The following is a 20,645-nucleotide window of genomic DNA, read 5'->3' on the forward strand; positions in this document are numbered from 1 at the left end:
GGCTGATACAGCGAACAGCCGGACAGCACAAGCTCTCGGCCCCTTGGGAAGGCCCCTTCGTCATCAGCCGAGCTCTGGGAAACGACTCCTATTACCTAATCGACGCGCAGAAGCCGAAGGCACACAAGAGAGACGACTCCGGCAAGGAGTCGGAGCGCCCGTGGAACGCCAATCTTCTCCGAAGATTTTACAGTTGAAATGCAGTATGTATCACGCTACCTTTTGTATTAAGTATGAGACAACGGGCCCCCCGAGGAGTTCTCGGGGACTACCCTATTTTATCTATGTATGTCGGGTATCATACCCATGGTTACCCTACCACATTTATTTTCTCCGTCCGGCACCGGGTTCGACTAGTCGGCCCGGGGACTTGCCGCCTTGAGTTATGTCCAAGTTCTACCTACAGTCAGACAAGTAATGTGCCGGCACCCAAGCCCTCTCTTGCAAAAGTCACAGCTCGAAGAATTGGTTGCCCGACTAGCAAGAGCCAAAGGCGGAAAGGATGCCCACATGAAAAAACAGCTAAGGACTAACGAACTTACATAACACAAGCCGGATCCCCCCTCGCCAACCGGCTGTCGAAGCAGTCGGCTGGCCGGCTTCCCTTCCTACTCTGCTACAATCTAAGAAAGCTTGAGTACTTGCCTTCCCAGACGGCTAAACTCCTTACCCGGCCACAGATTGCAGAGCAGCTGTCCGGCTGGGAAGGTGGCAACCAAGAGAAGGCGGCAAAGGAAAAAAGCTAAGAGATAAAAAGCAAGTAGGAATGGAAGCCAAGCACATGCATAATAATATTTACACAAAAGGCCTTCGAGAGGCCGGCATTCAACGAAGTTTGAATACACCCCCAGTGGGTGGAATTGTGCAAAGATAACAAATCTATTCAAAGAGTGACAAGCAGGAAAGTAAAAACAATGAATCAAGCCAAGGGAGCGCCCGGAGCATCAGGAAGATTGGTGGAGACGGCGGTGTCGGCTGGAGGAGTGGCCGGCTGGCGAGTCTCGGCCTGGTCGTCACCGGTGGCAGGCGGAGCATTCACGCGTGCCTCGTTGCTGGAGGCATGGTCAGGCTGAGGCTGGCTGGCTGCTTCGACATCCGGCACAGTGTCTTTGCCATCTTCCTCCTCCTCCTCTTCGCCCTCGTCGCTGCAGTCAATCTCCTCCGCCGAGTCTTCACCGTCGGTCGGGTTCAGCCTGAACCATTCCTCCGGCTGTGCGACGCCGTCCTCGTTCACCTCAGGAGCAAAGGCGCTGGTGTCGGTGAAGTCGGCAATCGCCGAGGCATGCTGGATGATATCCGGCCGCACCGCCTCCAGCTCCTCGTCAGCCTCCTGCCGCCAGGTGCGCAGCTGGTCCAAGTTCAGCCCAGGGTACCAAGCCCGGACGAACTCTAGCGCCTGTCGAGCCCCGGATCGAGCTATTGAGGCCTTCCAGGCCTCGAGGCGGCCGACGGCTACCTCCAGCCAGTCGGCAGTACGGCTGGGGTTCGAGGAATTACTTCGCTAGGCCAAAGGGCGGCCAGCACCTGTGCTCCGGCACGCTGAAGCCAGCGGAGCATGCGGTAGGCCGGCTGGAGGCGGGCCTGGATTGCCAGAAGCTGCTCCTCAAGCGACCAGTTGGCATCCGGCACGATCTCAACCCCAGCCTGCCGCCGGGCCACACGGTGAGCTTCGATGGCTTGGTTGGCGGCGACGGGGTAGCCAGGAAAGTACTCTTCACAAAGAAGAAAGAAATAGAGCAAGTCAGGAGATAAACTGGCTTACAAGGACAAGCAAAGAGTGAAGAAGAAGGCGGCCTATCATCAACCAAATCCTCGACTCGGCCGTAGCCTTCGCTCAGAGCTTGCCTCGCCTCGGCCCAGCTTGCCGCCTCGGTCTCGTATTCGGCTTTGAGGGCGGCCTCGCGGTCCTGCGCTGCCTTCAAGGCCGCCTTGTGGCTTTCCTCCTGGTCGGCCAGTTTCTTGGCCAGGCGGTCACGCTCCTGAGCCAAGGCACTGAACTCACCTTCCTTGGTGCGAAGGGCGGTATGGGCCACACCCAGCTGTTGCCTCAAGTCGGCGTTGGCTCCTGCCAGTATGGAACGAAGAAATTAAGAAAGAAGTCGGCAAGAAAGATCCGACCCGACTGCTCAACAGTCGGCCCGAATCTCAGGGACTACACCCAGTGGGTGCACTGACGCGCCCCCACATGAGATAAAAGGACAAAGACACTCACGCCGGCTCTTTGACAAATTGGCGGCCTTTTGGTCCGCCTCCCGGACCTGGGAGTTAAAGGTAGCGGCGTGGAGGTTGTGATAATCCTGCAAATAGGACGAAGAAGCAAGCAAGAAAAAATAAGTAAAACAAAGTCTTCGAAGAAGTTCCAAGCCGCCTACTCAGTAGCCGACTCGGAACTCGGGGACTACACCCAGTGGGTGCGCTGACGCGCCCCCACGGAAAAAATCAAGAGCAAGAGAACTCACCCGAACGACCGCCCGTGTCGCAAGAAACTCTCGGGTACACTGCTGCAGCGCGGTGGCCTGAGCCTGAAGCCGGCTACGGACATCTTGCGCCGCCAAGTTCAACGCGACTCTCCCACCGTCCGCGTCCACCCTGGCGAGCTAGCGGTGGCCGACTCCAGATCATGCGACAATGAGCTGGAACCGGCTGCCCCCTACGGATCCAGCTCTAAAGCCGCCCTCCCCGCGCGCCGACGAGTCGGCGACAAGACCACAAGATCCGCCCTTGCAGTCGGCTCTCCTCCAGTCGGCTGCTCAGGCGGCACCTCGGGCTGGCCGCCTTGGCCGGTCCCGGCCGCCGGAGACGGCACCGCTTCTCCCTCCGGGACGACTACGTCGCCCCCCTCCCTCTCCACCACCGGCGGGTCACAGCCGATTTCCTCCAGCAGGGGCTCCAGGACGTCCGGGGGCGCGGAGCGTAGGGGGATGATGAGTTGCGGAGGCTGGCCACGCAGGGCCTCCGCCGTCCTCTCTACGGCCTGGGCCTCCGCCCAGGCCCTGGCTGCCGTGTCGGCCTGCGCCTCGGCCGACTCCACCGTCGTCTCCTGGGCTGACTCGGCGGCGGCTGCCCTTCGCTCCTCCGCCTCCCGCTCCTCCCGCGCCTCCCACGCGTTCCTCTCCGTCGCCGCCTGAAGCTCGGCGCGGGGGTCTATGCGACGGGAACCCCCAGATCCTCCCGCTCCACCGACTATGGAGGCGGCGGTAGTCCGCTCAAGAGAGAGCGGGGCCCTGGTTGACGAAACGGAGAAAGGACTTAGAAGAACATCAACTAAAGAAAGAAAAGTGCGTAAGGACCAGAACTTATGCCGAGACCGCCTGCGGCTGCTTCACCATTTTGCGGGAGCGGGCCGCCTCCGCCTCGTCCCGCTTGGTCGCCGCCACGGATCCCTTGGGCTTCTTCGGCCGGCCGCCGAAGAGAGTCGGCGCCGCCCGACGCTTCTGTGTGCCACCTCACGCGGTCGGCCCGCCGGATGGGCCGGCGTCTTGGGGGTTGGTCGCCGGCTGGCGGCGTGGAATGGGATCGGCCTCGTCATCGTCGGGCCAGTCGTCAAAGCCGGCGGTGAAGCCGGAGCCGCCTGTCTCGCCGCCGCCCCCTACGGTGTCGTCGTCCAGGGCGGCCGCCTCCAAGTCGGGGTCATCAAGGTTGTCCGCCTCGTGGTCGGGAGCGAACTCGCGTTCCGCCCCCGCGGTCCCGTCCGGCTGATGAAGGAGGCGATTCTGATTAAAAGAAGAGAAAGACGACTGGTCGGAAGTCGGCTAGAAAAGAAAATTCGGCAACAAAGGAAGAAAGAAATAAAGTTTACCATGGGTGGTGGATCGGCGCAAGAGTATGGCGCCTTGCCATACTGCCAGTCCTCGGTGAGCTTGCAGTTGGCGATGTAGTTCACCATGTAAGATACCTCGTCGTAAGGCATCTCTCTGGTGCTGAGCCGGCTTGCGTCGAACCGGCCGCTCATTTGACAGATCAGACGAGGGTGGCCTTGGAGCGGAAGTACCTGGCACTCGACGAAGGCGGCGATCAAGTCGGGCCCGGTCAGGCGCTCCGACTGGATCAGCACCCAAAGTTGGGCGACGGCACCAGCTCCAGCCGGTGTCAGCGACCTGGCCCGGAAGGACCATGAAGGCTGCCTCCCAGGCGGCGGGACGGCTACGTAAGCTGGCAAGTTGACATAGTCGCCATTCGGGGCAACGTTCTTCATGTAAAAATAAGACCGTTGCCAGAGCTTCACGGACTGGATCAGCATGATAGGAGGGAATGGGTTGTCGGTGGTGGACCTCCTTATGGCGATGAAGGCGCCGCACGGAGCCGGCACGCCTGCGACAACCATGCCGAGCTTGGATTGGAAAAACTCCCCCTAGAGCTCGATGGTGGGAAGGACGCCAAGGAAACCTTCGCACAAGGTGACGAAGGCCGACAGCAGCACCACCGTGTTGGGGGTGAGGTGGTGCGGCTGAAGTTGATAGAAGTCGAGAAACGTGCGGAAGAAGCCGCTCGCGGGAAGGTCAACGCCGCGCAGACAGTGCGAGTAGAAGATCACTCGCTCGCCTTCCTCCAGCGCCGGCGAAACCTCCCTCGCTAGCGCAAGGCGGACTCGCACAAGATCTTCGCCCGGCAGCCGCCGCGTCTTGCGGAGAAAATCGATGTGGTTGTCGCGGACGGTGGAGCCGTCCCAGGAGCTCGACGTCGGAGCCATGATGGTGAGCGCGGCGGCGAAGAGCGCTAGGTGCGGAGGCAGCGGGCTTGTGGCGCGCTGGGAAGAAGAAAGAATGGCGGAGCGGGAGCACGGCGAAAGGCTACCGCAACGAGGAAGAAGAGGGAGGAGGAAGACCGAGGGCGAGCGTGCGAACGACTGCCGCTCCCCCTCCCCGCCCCTACTTATAGCCTCGTGTGGCAAAGCCGAGGAGGCGAGGCACGGGGGGCGTGGGATTAACTGCGCCCACTCCCCCACAACCCACGATTATAGCGCCTTTATGGCGAGCGGGAACCACCACCGGAAGACGTGTGGTCGGTTCGGGCCACAGAAGATCCGCGCACGGGCTGAGGCACGGAAGTGGCGGGGCCCGGCCTGTGGCGGCGTCCTGTCACGCACGTGGGCTGGCAGGCCCTTCCAACCGAAGGGTGCCACATGGCGCGCGGTTAGCAGGCGGTTAGCCCGCCGCCTGGCTAGCGCGCCAGCTGGTTCCCGCCTTCGGATTTTGAGGAGGCTTCGCCGAGAAGGCACGCGCAAGGGAGGCCGGCTCCTAGCTACCGGCTCTTCGGGATAGGAAGCTGGCCGAGCTTCTCGATTCCCCCTTCAGCCGCGAAGCCCAACCAGCTTTGGGGACTACTGTTGGAGTAAATGACCACGGGTAGCCTAACCGGCTCCCTTTGGCCCTCAGAAAAAACAATGGGCCGACCGAGCCTTGAAGCACCCAAGACACAGGGCCGCCTTCTTCCGGCCGGCTATCACATAGGCCGGCTGGCGGAAGGCGGCCCGGCCATAAACAACCCTTGGGGGACGCCACGATAGGGCCGACTCCAAGAAGCCGGCCCATGAAGGACCGACTCCAAGAAGCCGGCCTTAGAGGATCGACTCCAAGAAGCCGGCCCCTGGCAGGCGGCCATGGGCCGCACCCCAAAGTCCACCCCCCATAACAATGACGGGACAGGGCGTGGCTATAGTGGACCCTGCCACCCTCGAATCCCGGAACATGCATGGCTACAGTATGCCGTACGGGGCGGCCATCTCCTGTCCGGCGAGGCACTGTTGCCATGCGGATCATGACGCCATCCACGACGGGTCGCCAGTACGGCCCGTAGGCGGCGGGCCCCTTCGGTCAGAGAGACATCCGAAGGCGGCCTGACCTCCCCCAGCCGGCCTAAGGCCGGGCCGGCTTCCTATATCCGGCTTGCTCCCCTCCTCGGGGCACACGCACCATTAAACAGACAAGACGAGGTAAGGCTATAGTGAGAGCTCGCAAGGCGGTGGCACTGTAGCCATGCTTACCTCGACAAAGCCCTCATCATCAGAGGCGAGGCAACAGTAACCAGCCCCCGACAAGACCCCCCAAGTGGTGGGGCCGGCCTGTCGACCAATGGGCCAGCAGCCGGCGGGACCCACCAGTCGGCGGGCCCCAGAAGCCGGCGGAGAAGCCGGCGGTCGTAGACGCTGACGGCCTGGACCCACGCCCAGCTGGATTACCATTGTACCCCCAGGGGGTAGGCCTATATAAACCCCCCGGGACACCCATGTAAAGGGTTGATCTCAAAGAGTTTTAGACACTACCGTAGGGAGAGAAGAGAGCTAGCCTTGCCCTTCTTCCTCCTCCCACCGAACAGCTCAAGGAGCCTCTTGTAGCTTCTTATCGATCTAGTGATCATGCGGAGACCCCGCAAAGCAGGAGTATGGGTATTATCTCCACGGAGAGCCCCCAACCTGGGTAAGATCCGCCGGCGTACATGTCTTCGCCTTATCCCGTTTCTAGGCACCGGCGATGTCTTACTGGCTCCCACAATGATAAGCCACCCGTTGGCATATGTCGCACCTACCACCCGACAGTTAGTAAACCTTAACCATCTTTGATCAACGAGCTAGTCTAGTAGAGGCTCACTAGGGACATGGTATTTGTTTATGTATTCACACATGTATTTAAGTTTCTGATCAATACAATTCTAGCATGAATAATAAACCTTTATAATGACTAACGAAATATAAATAACAACTTTATTATTGCCTCTAGGTCATATTTCCTTCATATCTCCCATAGGTCCCTCAAAAAACTAAGGTGGCAAAAACATTGTTGAAAGTAATGCGGATTGTCGCCAAAGTAACGTCCCTTGCATCTAGCACCAGCGTGCCATCTGCTCCTCTCCCAACACATCATGCTCCACATGACTCGTCCCTCACACTAGTGGCTGGTCACAACACATAGCGACATTGGTCCCATCACATCAAGGTGCGAATCCCAACACACGGACCATGGTAGTAGCATGACGAGGTGTCGTTCCCAGCATGGGGTGACCATGGTCGCTTACCTTCCCTCCCCCCATTTTGCTGTCTGGCTGTCGTCACGTATTTCACTACCTTGAATAGTGGTCATGGCCATTCACCAGAGGCAGTAGCGTGTGTTTCGGCTAACAACTTTGATGCCACCACAATGACAGGGGAGGTGGAGAAGGAGGCCGACAACGAGCATGGAAGGGGGAAATTGAAGCCATCGTGATCACCAACACTTTTTTCATCATCGGGATCATTATCTCCGTCAACATCTTCACCCACACCATCTCATCTTCAAACCCTAGATCATCCCTCTTGCTCAATATTTGTATCAAAGCTCAGATTGGTACCTAGGAGTACTTGTATGTGTTAATTATACCTTGTTGTTGATGCATAGGAGAATTATTTGTGAAAGATTGTTATTTTTAAATTCTTCTTCATATATTCATACCTACTAATCATGATCCATATGATGTCTTGTGAGTAGATCCCTTAGTTCTTGAAGACATGGTAGAAGTCTGGTTGCCAGTAGTCACATGAAGTTGATTACCGTTTGTTAGTGGGTGTCCTCGGAAGCACGCAACACAAGGAGTAGAGGCAGCCCCTTTTGCTGGTTCAAGGATGGTGTGACGAAAAAACCCGAGATATTTGCTTCGATATGTTACTAATGTCTAATGAATGCAAAGGATTCCAAATATCCAATCTTTATTTCGTCTCCACAGAAAATGGGTTATTTATTGACGAAATCAGGTTAATAGATGGAAAGAACAAAGAGGAGATAGAGGAGATCAAGTGGGAGGTGCACCAGAGAAGATAGAGCAAACAACGATGTTCCATATGTCCGCACATGCTTGTATGCCCACTCATATGGACTGCCAAAGGCACCACCTGATGCACCTGAACAGACTATATTAAAGGCCCCATGCCAGAAGAGCAGCAGACCATACACAGAAAACATCGAGACCTTCATCCTCATCGGGAACCCTAGGCACCGCCATTTCCACCATCGTAGCACCCATCCATCTAGCCTTACTTTGTAATCGTGTATCACATCAGGAAACTATTTTAAGACATATTATCAATCAATCAATCTTCATAAGGTGTTCTTCAATGGGTTTTCCTTGTGATCTGATCTCCATGTGCAAGTATTTTGGTAAGGCCATGGGTTGAGGCATAGCCCTACAACCTGATGTATTTGTTCGAGGGGCGATGGAAGTACTTTGAATTAAGGTCCCATATGTGTAAATCGTCTGTGTTCTTCATCCTTGCAGGTACCCAGGATCATGGACAATGAGCCACAAAGAGGCTAAGGGTAGGGAGACCGTAAAGTGTTATTCTGAACATCAGTGAAAGAAAGATTTAGTACGGTAACACGGATCCTCTTCATGGGGTATAAGAGGTGCAGTCATTAAATGCCCAACTATTTTGTATGATTTCTGATACGTCTCCATCATATCTACTTTTCAAAACACTTTTGCTCTTGATTTGGACTCTAATTTGCATGTTTTAAATGAAACTAACCCGGACTGGTGTTGTTTTTAGCAGAACTACCATGGTGTAGTTCTTTGTGCAGAAATAAAAGTTCTTGAAATCGGACAAAACTTTTTGGAGATTTTTTATGGAATGTATGAAAAATACAAGGACGAAGATCCAACGGAGAGGGGCCACCTGTTGCCCACAAGGCAACAGGGCACAACCACCCTCCTGGGCACGCCCTGTTACCTTGTGGGGCCCCAGGCGGCCGTCTGACCTAATTCCAGCGCTATAAATTTTGTTTGCTCGAGAAAGAAATAAGAGAAGAAGTTTCATCACATTTTATGATATGGAGCCACTGCCACCTCCTATTCTTCATCGGGAGGGTTGTTCTGTAGTCCGTTCGAGGATCCGGAGAGGGGGATTCGTCTTTGTCGTCATCATCAACCATCCTCCATCAACAATTCCATGATGCTCACCACCAGGAGTGAGTAATTTCTTCATAGGTTTGCTGGACGGTGATGGAGTTGGATGATATTTATCATGTAATCGAGTCAATTTGTTAGGGCTTGATCCCTAGTATCCACTATGTTCTGAGATTGATGTTGCTATGATTTTTCTATGCTTAATGCTTGTCACTAGGGCCCGAGTGCCATGATTTCAAATATGAACCCTCTATGTTTTCATGAATATATTTGAGTTCTTGATCATATCTGTTAGTTATATGCACTTCTTATTATTCTGATCCGTAGACCCCAAAGTGATGATAGTTGGGATACTCTCCGGGGATGACTGTAATTCGAGCAGTTCATGTATTCACCATGTGTTAATGCTTTTTCCATTTCTCTACTAAAAGGAGGCCTTAATATCCCTTAGTTTCCTTATGGACCCCATTGCCACAGGAGGGTAGGACAAAAGATGTCATGCAAGTTCTTATTATAATTAAGCACATATGACTATATATGGAATACATGCTTACATTACGTTGATGAATTGGAGCTATTGTGAATCGCTCTAGGTTGTGGCTGTTACATGATGAATGTCATCCAACACAATTATCCATCGCTGATCCAATGCCTAAGATTTTCTCATATTGATCTTTGCTAAGTTACTATTGTTGTTGCTACTGTTACAATCACTACAAAACTGCTATTGTTACCGTTCTTGTTACTATTGCTACTGTTATCACTCCTATCAAACTATCATAATATTGTGCTACTAAACACTTTGCTGTAGATATTTAGTTCTCCAAGTGTGCTTGAATTGACAACTCAACTGCTAATACTCATAAATTTTCTTTGGCTCCCCTTGTGTTCAGTCAATAAATTTGGGTGAAATACTACCCTTGAAGACTATCGTGATCCCCTATACTTGTGGGTTATCAAAACCTTTTTCTGGCGCCGTTGCCGGGGAGCATAGCTATTTGTTGACTCACTTGGGATTTATATCTGTTATCACTATAAAGAATCTAAAAGACGCTAAGACCAAGATCATACCCTCTAAGACGAGGGGAGGTAAGGAATCGCCATCATACTCTACACTTGATTCACCTTATGGTTTAAGTAAGCTTGCGACACCACCACCTGCTATTCATTTTGATATGTCGCAAGTAATTGATGATGCTACTTCTGCTATAGATGAAACTTGTCATGATGCTAGTACTTTGCTTGATAATACTGTGCCACTAGGTAAATTTCTTGATGAACAAATTGCTAAAGCTAAAGAAATTGAGAATGTTGAAACTGATGAAAATTATGATTCACCTATAATGCCTAGCTCTCCTACAATAGTTGAAATGCCTAAGATACGTGATGGTTATGTTATAGATGGGGAGACAGCTAGAGAAATTCTTGCTTGTAATGATAGAGATGATGAAATATGATCTTAAGTTTGCAACGTCTCATATCTTTGTTACCTATAGAGATTATGAATTCTCTATCGATCCTGAATTAATTACTTTGGTCAAATCTAATCCTTTTCATGGTTATGAAACTGAAACTGTTATAGCACACCTTACCAAATTAAATGATATTGCCACCCAATTTGCTCATGAGGAAAAAGTCGTTACTATTACATTCTTAAGTAGTTTCATCTCTCATTAAAGGGTGACGCTAAGAAATGGTTTAATACTCTTGCTCCTAGTGGAGCCTTATCTGCCCAAAGCTTCCCAAAGCCTCAAGCCTCTCAACATCTCCATGTCTTTTTGGCTTTATCTGTGCGAAGTGCACCGTAGTTTAATTAAGGTACTTTTATGTTTATAATGAGGCAGTATGTTTTATAAACCAATAAGTTATTAAATTAGTTCCAATTTATGTTTTTCAGGTGCCTATTTATGCAAATTTGTGTTTTTGAGGAGTTAAGAATTCGGGGAAAAAGTCTACATGCAAAAAACTATGGAAATCCAACTTTGTCTCTAGGGAGCATATGCTCTTGCGCGTCACAAATATATTTTACAAATATTAAAAAATAGATGTACATTGTCACACCAAAATGCTACCTGCAAATTTTAAAGGCAAAAGCTTAAGCATTTACAAAAAAAATCAAACGGTAAATGTTTTTTTTTCATATACGAAGCATCGCTTTCCTGTTTTGCATGAAAAGTGTCAAGCACACTTGTTACACTAACATGAACATTTTAAAATTTGTTAAGTTTTTTTGGAGGAGGGGGGAAGATAAGAGGTAGAGATGCTCTAAATGTAGCTGCCCAATGTGTATCCATGCCCTTCCTAGTTAAGCACGATCTCGAGTTGCAGTACATCAAATATCCTAACTGAATGTGTTACAACTAGCCAACGCCAAGGATTTGGAATCCTTGGTGTGCAGGGCGTATGTGCCAAGTCTCAACTTTTAAATCCTCGCTAGGCTAGAGTGTTGCACTCGTACAAGACTTGTGTAGTGTGTGGTTGATGTCGTCCTGTTTTGGTACCTGCCGCATGCGCCTCTTTCATGTTCTGCTCCCCTTCCTCTCATGTGCGTAGTTGTACGCTGTCAGCCAGTACACAACTACACTAGAGAGGGTCTTCAGCACGAGTAAGGTATCTCTAACGCTGACTCATAAACCGCCCACATCATAAATTACTTAACCTCACGTGGAGCATGGAGTGCTAGTCTTATCAGTACTAGGCTATATGCGAAGGGTCGACAACACAACACAATGAGCATCGTATAAGAAATGAGGGGGATATGTCTTGTTTCTTTTAGAATCTTGTATGTATTGGTTTATGCGAGATGAATGATGCCCTTGCCTCAAGGATGCCCTAAATGGGCTGGCCAACTTAGCATTTATATTTTTTTGGTTGGTTTATTGTTATTTCATATTTTTCAAAATATTATAAATACAAATATGGTTTAAATTGTATTAAAAATTAACTGTACTCACAGTATTTAAAAAAAATTATGTGTATACAAAAAAATTATTTAAAAATAGACATCAAAACATATATTTGAAAAAAATGTAATCATCTATTAGGAAAATAGAAAATGTGTAAAAAATATAGAAATCTGTTAAAAATGAAGAAATAAACGAAAAAAAACAGATGGAAACGGAATAAGGAAACAAAGAAGCCGAAGAAAAAAGAAAAAAAGAAGTAAGAAAAGAAAAACCAAGAAAAAAAACGAGAAGAGCGGGAACAGTCCGCTACACTATTTGGGCCGAATCCACGGGGCCCTTCTCTGGGTCAAACTCACTCGATGGAAAGAGCAGTCCACCCCATCTGGCGAGCCCCGCCGCCGTCGGCAGCCGCCGGTTCCGCTCGCCGCATGCCGCATGGACGCATTCCAGTTTCACACCTTCTCTAGCAACGCCGCCGACTGCTGCCAGCCAGCAAAGGTGAGCTCTCCTTCCATCCATCCATTTTTTTTTCTTCCCCGTATTGTGTGTTCTTTGGTTCTGCTGCTGCTGCTGGCGAGGGATATTGTGATTGATGCAGCTGTGCGACTGTGTTGACTGGGTAGATAATTTATCACTGGGCGGATTTATGTTGCAACTGATGGCCCGTCGATTTAGTTTCACTGTATCTTGTTCTTAGTTGCTATTGCTGCAAGTTAGATCACAGGGACCGATGGTAGTTCTCAACTTACTCCGCTTGGTTGAGTAAACGGCTACGAATATTCATGGGGTAATTCATGCAATTCAGATCTCTGCTGTTTATAGCTTCATTGCAGAAAAGTCCAGTGATTTGTTATTTTTGCATATGAACATTTTGGCATACTTATAGTACTTATGAGTCGCCGAAATTCTGAATCAATTGTGTGGCTGAAATTCTGAATCAATTGTGTTCTTGGTTCAGAGTTTTTGCCGAAACAACTAAATTAAATGTGCAGTTGCCTCCGAAAGATGGAGACTGTTACGCGGTCATCTCTTGTCTATTGCAAATGGTTGAAGCAAATTAGCTCTGTGATGTGACAACATCTCTGCTTCTTCTTTCTCTGAAATCTACAACACCAAATCCTAGCTAAGTCAGTCACCTTGCCATCCTAAGGATCACAGGCTGGTGCAACTTTTGCTCTCAGTCTGAAACCTCATTGCCCTCGTGTCAAACTCCCTGAGCTGAGCCAGATCAGGTTCGGTCGATGTTGACGACACCGCCATCCCGGGGTCTGAGTTTGAGGACTTGCCCACTTGCTTGCCCTTGTGGCTTCTGCTGCTCTCGGTTGCTAGGGTGAGCTCAAGGTTGCATTTTGTTGCAGAGGCAGGGGTGCAGTTGTAGAGTTGCTGACGGTCGGTAGCCTTGCCGTCGCGCGAGACCTCGAGTTTATGTTTCCTCTCAGTGTGAGCCTGGTTCAGCCCAGCTATCTGCATCTCCCTCATCACTTGTTTCTGAACATGGTAAACTCGGTGCATCTCATGAACCTGGTTCAGCAAAGATGTGCAGATTGGTGAAGCTTTTTCGTCTGTCTTGAAGTGCACAACTAGTGTAGTACTGCTTCTTAGAAACTAGTCTTAATGTCTCAACTACTTGCTTCTACTCTATTTCCTCTCACCTATTACTATTCGTACATCCATCAACTGGATATATATAATGGAATGCAAAGAGAGCATGGTGCAACCTAGCAGTACTGAGGAAGTCACACTCACATCCTGAGCAAAGAGTTTCCCCTGTTTGCACGGTAGAGACACCAAACTGCAGGCTACGGAGGCTGTTTTGGACTAAATTTTGGAAATGAGTGGCATCAGGACATAGCCTCTTTCAGCCCCGTGAGCTCAGTGGGCTACACCTTCAGTCTTAACCAGTAAAAAAAATCGATTGAGGAACCTTCTAGAAGATTCCCAAAACTGGTCAAGAACCTTCCAGAAGGTTCCCATAACTGGATTTACCGCTCACCCGCTATTAAAAATGGGCCGGCCCAGTTCAGTGCTCGCTTACTAGGCTCTATGCGAAGGGTCGACAATACAACGCAATGACCATCGTATAAGAAATGAGGGGGATATGTGGCAAACTAGCAGCGGTGTAGCCTCGCAATTGATGGCCCGTTGGTTTAGTTTCACTCTATCTTGTTCGTAGTTGCTACTGCTGCAAGTTGAATTACAGGGACCGATTCTAGTTCTCAACTTGGGCGTGTTCGGGAGCTCTCCAGCTCCTCAACTCCTCGACTCCAAGTCGGGAGCGGAGCCGAACGTTTCAAATCATGGTTATTGGAGTGAGAAGCTGGCTATTAGTTACGTGCAAAATTGCCGGAGTCGTGGAGCTGGGTATTTGCTACTCTCAGAAAACGAAGAAGCTGGAGTTAGCAGGTTTTATGGCCGACTGCCACCGCCAAGTGACTTTATCGAACCGGTACGAGGAAACAACCACGAGCGAACAGAGTAAACAACTACGAGCGCCTCTTTCACAGCCACCCACCCAACCGGCCTATAGCCCATGCCTCTTTTACAGCTATTTTTTTTAAAATAATACATTTTTTATTAATTTTCATAAATATTACGCTTGATAAAAAAAATTAAAAATAATACACCGTCGGCCCGCTGCAGGCCGACTGGGCCTAGTCGGCCCACAGCAGGCCGATTGGATTCCAGTCGGCCTACAGCTGGCCGACTGGCCCCTGTCGGCCCACTGCGGGCTGATTGCGTCCTGTCGGCCCACTGTGGGCCGACTGGAGCTAATTGGCTCGCTGTGGGCTAATTATTTTTGCAAAAAAAGTAGGCATAAAAAATATATGCTTAAAAAAATGTTAATCATGTAATTAAAAATGTTAAACGTGTATAAAAAAATGTTCCTGATGTATACAAAAAATGTACAATATATATGCAAAAAACTTGACATAAAAAATATGTTTTAAAAAGTGTCAAGCATGTATTTAAAAATTGTTAAATGTGTGTATAAAAAATGTTCCTTATTTATACAAAAAATATAGAATGTGTATGAAAAAAAGTTGACACCAAAAAAATATGTTTGAAAAATATGTTTGAAAAGTTGACATTTTTTCAAATACATGATTAAAAATTGTTAAATGTGTGTATAAAAAATGTTCCTTATCTATACAAAAAATATAGAATGTGTATGAAAAAAGTTGACACCAAAAAAATATGTTTGAAAAAAATGTTCTAGTTCCATACAAAAAGAGCAACCAATCATACTTAGGTCCGTGATGCTCCCATACCGGATCCGGAGCTGGAACATTTTTTTATACACGTTTAACCTTTCATTCCAATACATGAAACATTTTTGTGTACTCGTTGAACATTTTCTCAAATACATGATTAACATTTTTTTCAAACTTTTTTTTGGTGTCAACTTTTTTTCATACACATTCTATATTTTTTGTATAGATAAGGAACATTTTTATACACACATTTATCAATTTTTAAATACATGATTAACACTTTTTAAAACATATTTTTAGTCAACTTTTTTGCATATATATTGTACATTTTTTGTATACATCAGGAACATTTTTCATACATGTTTAACAATTTTTAATTACATGATTAACATTTTTTTAAACATATATTTTTTATGCCTATTTTTTTGCAAAAACAATTAGCCCACAGCGAGCCAATTAGCTCCCACAGTGGGCCGACAGGGGCCAGTCGGCCAGCTGTAGGCCGATTGGAATCCAATCGGCCTGCTGTGGGCCAACTAGCCCCAGTCGGCCTGCAGCGGGCCGACGGTGTATTATTTGAAAAAAAAAATTATCCAGTGTAATATTTATGAAAATTAGTTAAAATATATATTATTTAAAAAATAGCTCTTTTACAAGCCGCTTGGGCTGTCAGCCCACTCCAAACAGGCCAAATATGCACTTTCTAGCCTTTTAGCCTGGCCGATCGCTAGCTCCCAGAAGCTGCCGCACCGAACAGATCCATCGCTCCAGGAGTTCACGTGGGAAGCTGGCTGGTGGAGTTGAGCGCTGGAGTTGAGGATTTTGTAGCCGTGGGCAACTACCGAACACGCCCTTACTCCATTTGGTTCAGTACTTCAGTAAACGGCTACGAATATTCATGGGGTAATTCACGCAATTCATATTTCTGCTGTTTATAGCTTCATTGCAGAAAAGTCCAGTGATTTGTTATTTTGGCATACTTATAGTACTTACGAACGTCGCTGAAATTCTGAATCAATTGTGTGGCTGAAATTCTGAATCAATTGTGTTCTTGGTTCAGAGTTTTTGCCGAAACAACGAAATTAAATGTGCATATGCCTCCAAAAGATGGAGACTGTTACCCGGTCATCTCTTGTCTATTGCAAATTGTTGAAGCAAATTAGCTCTGTGATGCGACAACATCTCTTCTTCTTCCTCTGAAATCTACAACACCATATCCTAGCTAAGTCGGTCACCGTCCCATCCTAAGGATCACAGGCTGGTGCAACCTTTTTCTCTCAGTCCGAAACCTCACTGCCCTCGTGTCAAACTCCTTGAACTGAGCTAGATCAGATTCGGTCGATATTGACGACACCGCCATCCCGGAGTCTGAGTTTGAGGACTTGCACACTTGCTTGCCCTTATGGCTTGGAGTAAATAGCACTGGCGGTCTATGAACTTGCACTGCGGGTGCACTTTAGTCACACAACTTGCAAACCGGAAGAACCCGTCACAGAACTTGCATTGCGGGTGCAATCAAGTCACACGCGCCAGCTGAACCGCGCCGACGCCCGGTTTTCTCAGTACTTTTGCAAAAAAGTCCTTCGTGATATTGTTTGAGGGTCGTATTGCAATCTCTGTAGATTTATAACCGAATCGAACCATAGTTCCCAAATCGAAACCAAATCCCTAGTTCTCGTCTCTCCTCTCACACCTACGGCGGCGGCAGATGGGCGGCGGCGGTGGTGACGGCAGCGAGAGCTCGAGCGGTGGCGGCTTTCCTGGCTGGAGTTGTTCCTCCTCCCTCGCCGGAAGTAGCCGTGGTGCCGCCATCATCATGGCGGACAGTATGGCAGGCGGCAGCTCGGAGAGCGTGGCACTGGCCAGCCGCGTCGTCGCCGGCGTCCGCGATGGCAGGTCTCCGGCGCCCGCTGTGGCATGGCCTCGCATCCGGGACTCACGTTTGTTTCCTCAAGAGGTGTGGCAGCGGGGCGAGCCGGAGTTGCGGTCGGAGTGTGGGCGGGTTGTCATCGCTCGCACTGCTGGCATGGCGGCTCTCGAGGGAGATTTCTATGGCTGTGTCCTGTACGCCACCATCATTGGACAGCCGCGGAGCGTGGTGACGTCGGAGGCACTAGCGGCGGCGATGGAGTCTCACTGTGCTGTCCGACGGACGACAACCAAGGTGGAGGTCACTTGCCCACCATTCCATTTTTTCGTTCGCTTCGAGTCGACAGATGATTGCACTCGTGTGGTGCACGCGTCGGAGCAGCTTCGTTGTTGTGGCAGCAGGATTTCTTTTCAGCGCTGGTCAAGCTTCTCGCGTGGCAAGCCGGGGGAGCTCAAGTACAAGACGTTGCTGAGTTTGGAGGGGTTGCCGGAGGAGGCTTGGGATCCACACACCGTCAACCTGGTGCTCGCCGGTGTCGACGGCGAGCTCATTGACATGCTCCCGGCCACCGACAAGTGGGTGTTGCTGGTGACCGCGTGGCTGCGCAACCCTTCAGGTGTGCCAAAGGTGCTCACCGTGGCTGTTCCTGCACCTCCTACGGGGCCATGGAAGCCAGACTCCGACGACGAGAACGCACATTCACCGCCGGCTCCAAATTCTCCCACAGAGCGTGCAACCGTAGAATTTCCAGTGATTATGCATGTCAAAGAGGTCGTTGATCGTGGCCCATTGCTAACTGAAGGCTTGGCTGTAGAATATCTCCCTGATGAAGATGAAGACCTTACCCGGAAGCATACTTTCACCACCTGGCGCGGCAAGATAGATGGCATTGGCCCTGGACAATATGGCACAGCTTAAGCGATGATCAGTAGTTTGGTGTTTTCATTTGAATTTGTCGGTCTGTAATGTTGAATGTGAACTTGTCGTGTCGTGTTGTTAGTTTGTTACTGTCAGTTTGATGTTATAATCCTGAATGTTGTCTGTTACAACTGTTGTCGCTTATGTGAATTTGCTGATTTTGTTTCATGTGTGCAAAAGTATGCTGTACATATATGATTGCAAATATGTAGAAGATCGGTCCATAATTTCAGCCACAGTTTAAGTAGTAGTTCAGCAGAGTTTCGTATCCACCAAAAGACCAGTACATAACACTACAGAAGTTCAATTAGTAGCCACTTCATACTACAACAAAATGAAATTGTAGCACCTGTGCACTTGATACTACTTAGTACTACTAGTTCATGAGAACATAAGGCATCTCAATCTTCTGGGTGACCTGGAACTCATCTTGGGCTTCCTCTTACACATGTCCAGTTCTACTTGTTCCTTCCCCAAGTAAGAGCCACTCCATTCCCCTAGTTTTTCTTTTCCTTTTCCCTCTTGTAGAATTTGTTCTTCCTCTTCTTCTTGGTTGGTCTGGTTCATGTCCATGTGCTGGTCCTCTTCCTGCTGCCACTGACCCACCTCTTGCTCCTCTTGCTTCTCTTCTTCCTCTTGCCCCTCTTGCTCCTCTTGCTCTTTGTGTTGTGTGTGCTGGTTCATTTGGAATGTTGGCCCTAAGCTCAGTAACAAATGCACTTTCATCTGGAATTCGGTGCATCCTAGAAACAGGTACTCCTTGTGCTGGCCCCTAAACACATAAATAAATAAGATGAGGACATGGTCAATTTCACCATATGTTAGTTCATGTCATTTGTGAAACGAATTATTTCACCAACTGTTTTATAAGTACCTCATGTGATAAAATATGTACCATGCTGTCTTGTACTTGTGTTGGGTCCAAATGTGGCCTCATAGTTCTATGTTGAATATGCTGACAACATCAACAAACACTATGTAAGTAAAGGATTTAATTAATTTTCTTTTAGTAAGTAGAAAAAGTAGAACTCACAGTTAATATTACTGGAAAGTCAACATCTCCATTCTCATCAATAACCATTTTGGACTTCTTTTTCTTTGCCTTTTCCATCAGCTGCTGTACTAGTTCATTCATTTTGTCAGTGGGCTTTCTCTTCCTTCCTCTAGAACTTTTTGATCTAACTAGATCATTTGGCTCTGGAACTTGCTCAGGCTGCTCTGGAACTTGCTCAGGCTGCTCTGGAACATGCTCAGTTTGCTCTGGAACTTGCTCAGCTTGTTCCTCATCATCCCCACCCACTTCTCTTATTACAGCAGCTTTCAACTTTGAGCAGCCACTTCTGTTATGACCAGCTTCTTTGTAGTAACCACAATGCATAATAGCACCATGCCTGCTTAGTTTGGTGCCATCTTCACTCTCCTCAGGTTGCTGCCTTCTGTTCTTCCTTCTCCTTCCAGCTCTTCTCTCATATAGTGGTGGTAAAATAGGTGTTGCAGATACAGCAGCCCACTCATCTTTATCTCTAGTTGGATATATCTGTACCCCATAAGCTAGACAGTATGTTTCCACAGTGTAACAAGAAGAAACCATGGTTTCAGGTTTAATCCTTTCATGTCTGCAACATGCACATGCATGGCTGCAGGGAACACCTGTGAGTTGCCACCTTCTGCAAGTACATGTATGCATATTTAACTCGACTATGTATTGCTTGTCATTGGACAAAACACCAAAGACACCCATGCCTGACTCCTCAAGATGACAATTGGCAGACAACTCTATATTTTTTCTTAATTTGTCTCTGATTTTGGGAGTTAGATTGCCTGTCCATTTTTGAGTAGCTTCTTTTTTCTTTGACATATGCCTGTGCATTAACTGTGATTTTATCCTCTCCAACATGGACAACACAGGTAGTTCTCTAGCTTCTAGTATGTACCTAGTGGAATTCAGTAAGAACAATACTCAGTTATTGCAGTTATAGACAGGCAATTAAGTAAGACAGACTATTAAGTAAGACAGGCAATTAAGTAAGAACAACATTCAGTTACCTGTTGAAAACTTCACATGTGTTGTTCAATAGAATGTCACATTTAGGAAGCTCACGAAAAAAAGCCCTTGACCATTGATTTGGTGCTTTATCTTCCAACCAAGCATAAGATTCTGGGTTATCTTGCTTCAGTTTCTCCATGTTTAGTTCAAACATGGTTGGTGTAGTGGATTTGGCACAAGCCCACACTTGTTGTCTTATTGTCTCACCTTTGTGCACTGAATGCAAGTTTTGGTATAAGTGTCTCACACAAAACCTATGCTCTGAGTCACAGAACTGCTCATTTACAGCCTTGATTAGCCCCTAATAGAGGAAACCAGTTATATCTTAGTTTGTATGAACTTTAACAGTAACAATGATTTACAGTAACTGAATTGCAACACTAGCACTAACATGAACAGTAACTGAACATGAGCAGTAACTGAACATGAACAGTAACTGAACATTAACAGTGATTTACCTTCTGTTTGTCACTCATGATAGTGATTGTGCTTGTGTTAATTATGTTGAGGTCTTGCTTCAGTGTACAAAGGAACCAGTTCCAAGATGCATAACATTCTGTCTCCACCACTGCCATTGCAATAGGATAAATTGAGTCATTGCCATCAATACCAACTGCAGTGAGTAATTGGCCACCATACTTTGTCTTTATGAACGTGCCATCAATACAAATGATTGGCCTGCAGCCCTTCAGCCAACCTATTTTACAAGCTGCCAAACTTAAGTAGCAAGTACTAAATAGGCCATTCTCTAGGTTCAGATAGAAAGATGACCCTGGATTGCTATGTCTTACTTCCTCTGCATATCTCCAAAGCAATGAGTA

General features: G+C 48.4%; 1 protein-coding gene across 1 annotated transcript in view; it reads right to left on the bottom strand.

Annotated features, from left to right (window-relative positions):
* Positions 1-12,929: 12,929 nt before the first annotated feature.
* LOC119292518 overlaps positions 12,930-20,645 on the bottom strand; it is a 10,801-nt gene continuing 3,085 nt past the window's right edge. The window contains exons 3-4 of the mRNA XM_037571332.1: positions 16,245-16,388; positions 12,930-13,298 (exon numbers count right to left, since the gene is read on the bottom strand). Of these exons, the coding sequence (XP_037427229.1) occupies positions 12,930-13,298; positions 16,245-16,388 (513 nt within the window). The remainder of the gene's footprint in view (positions 13,299-16,244; positions 16,389-20,645) is intronic.

Source organism: Triticum dicoccoides, chromosome 4B (assembly GCF_002162155.2).
Source record: "Triticum dicoccoides isolate Atlit2015 ecotype Zavitan chromosome 4B, WEW_v2.0, whole genome shotgun sequence".
NCBI lineage: Eukaryota > Viridiplantae > Streptophyta > Magnoliopsida > Poales > Poaceae > Triticum > Triticum dicoccoides.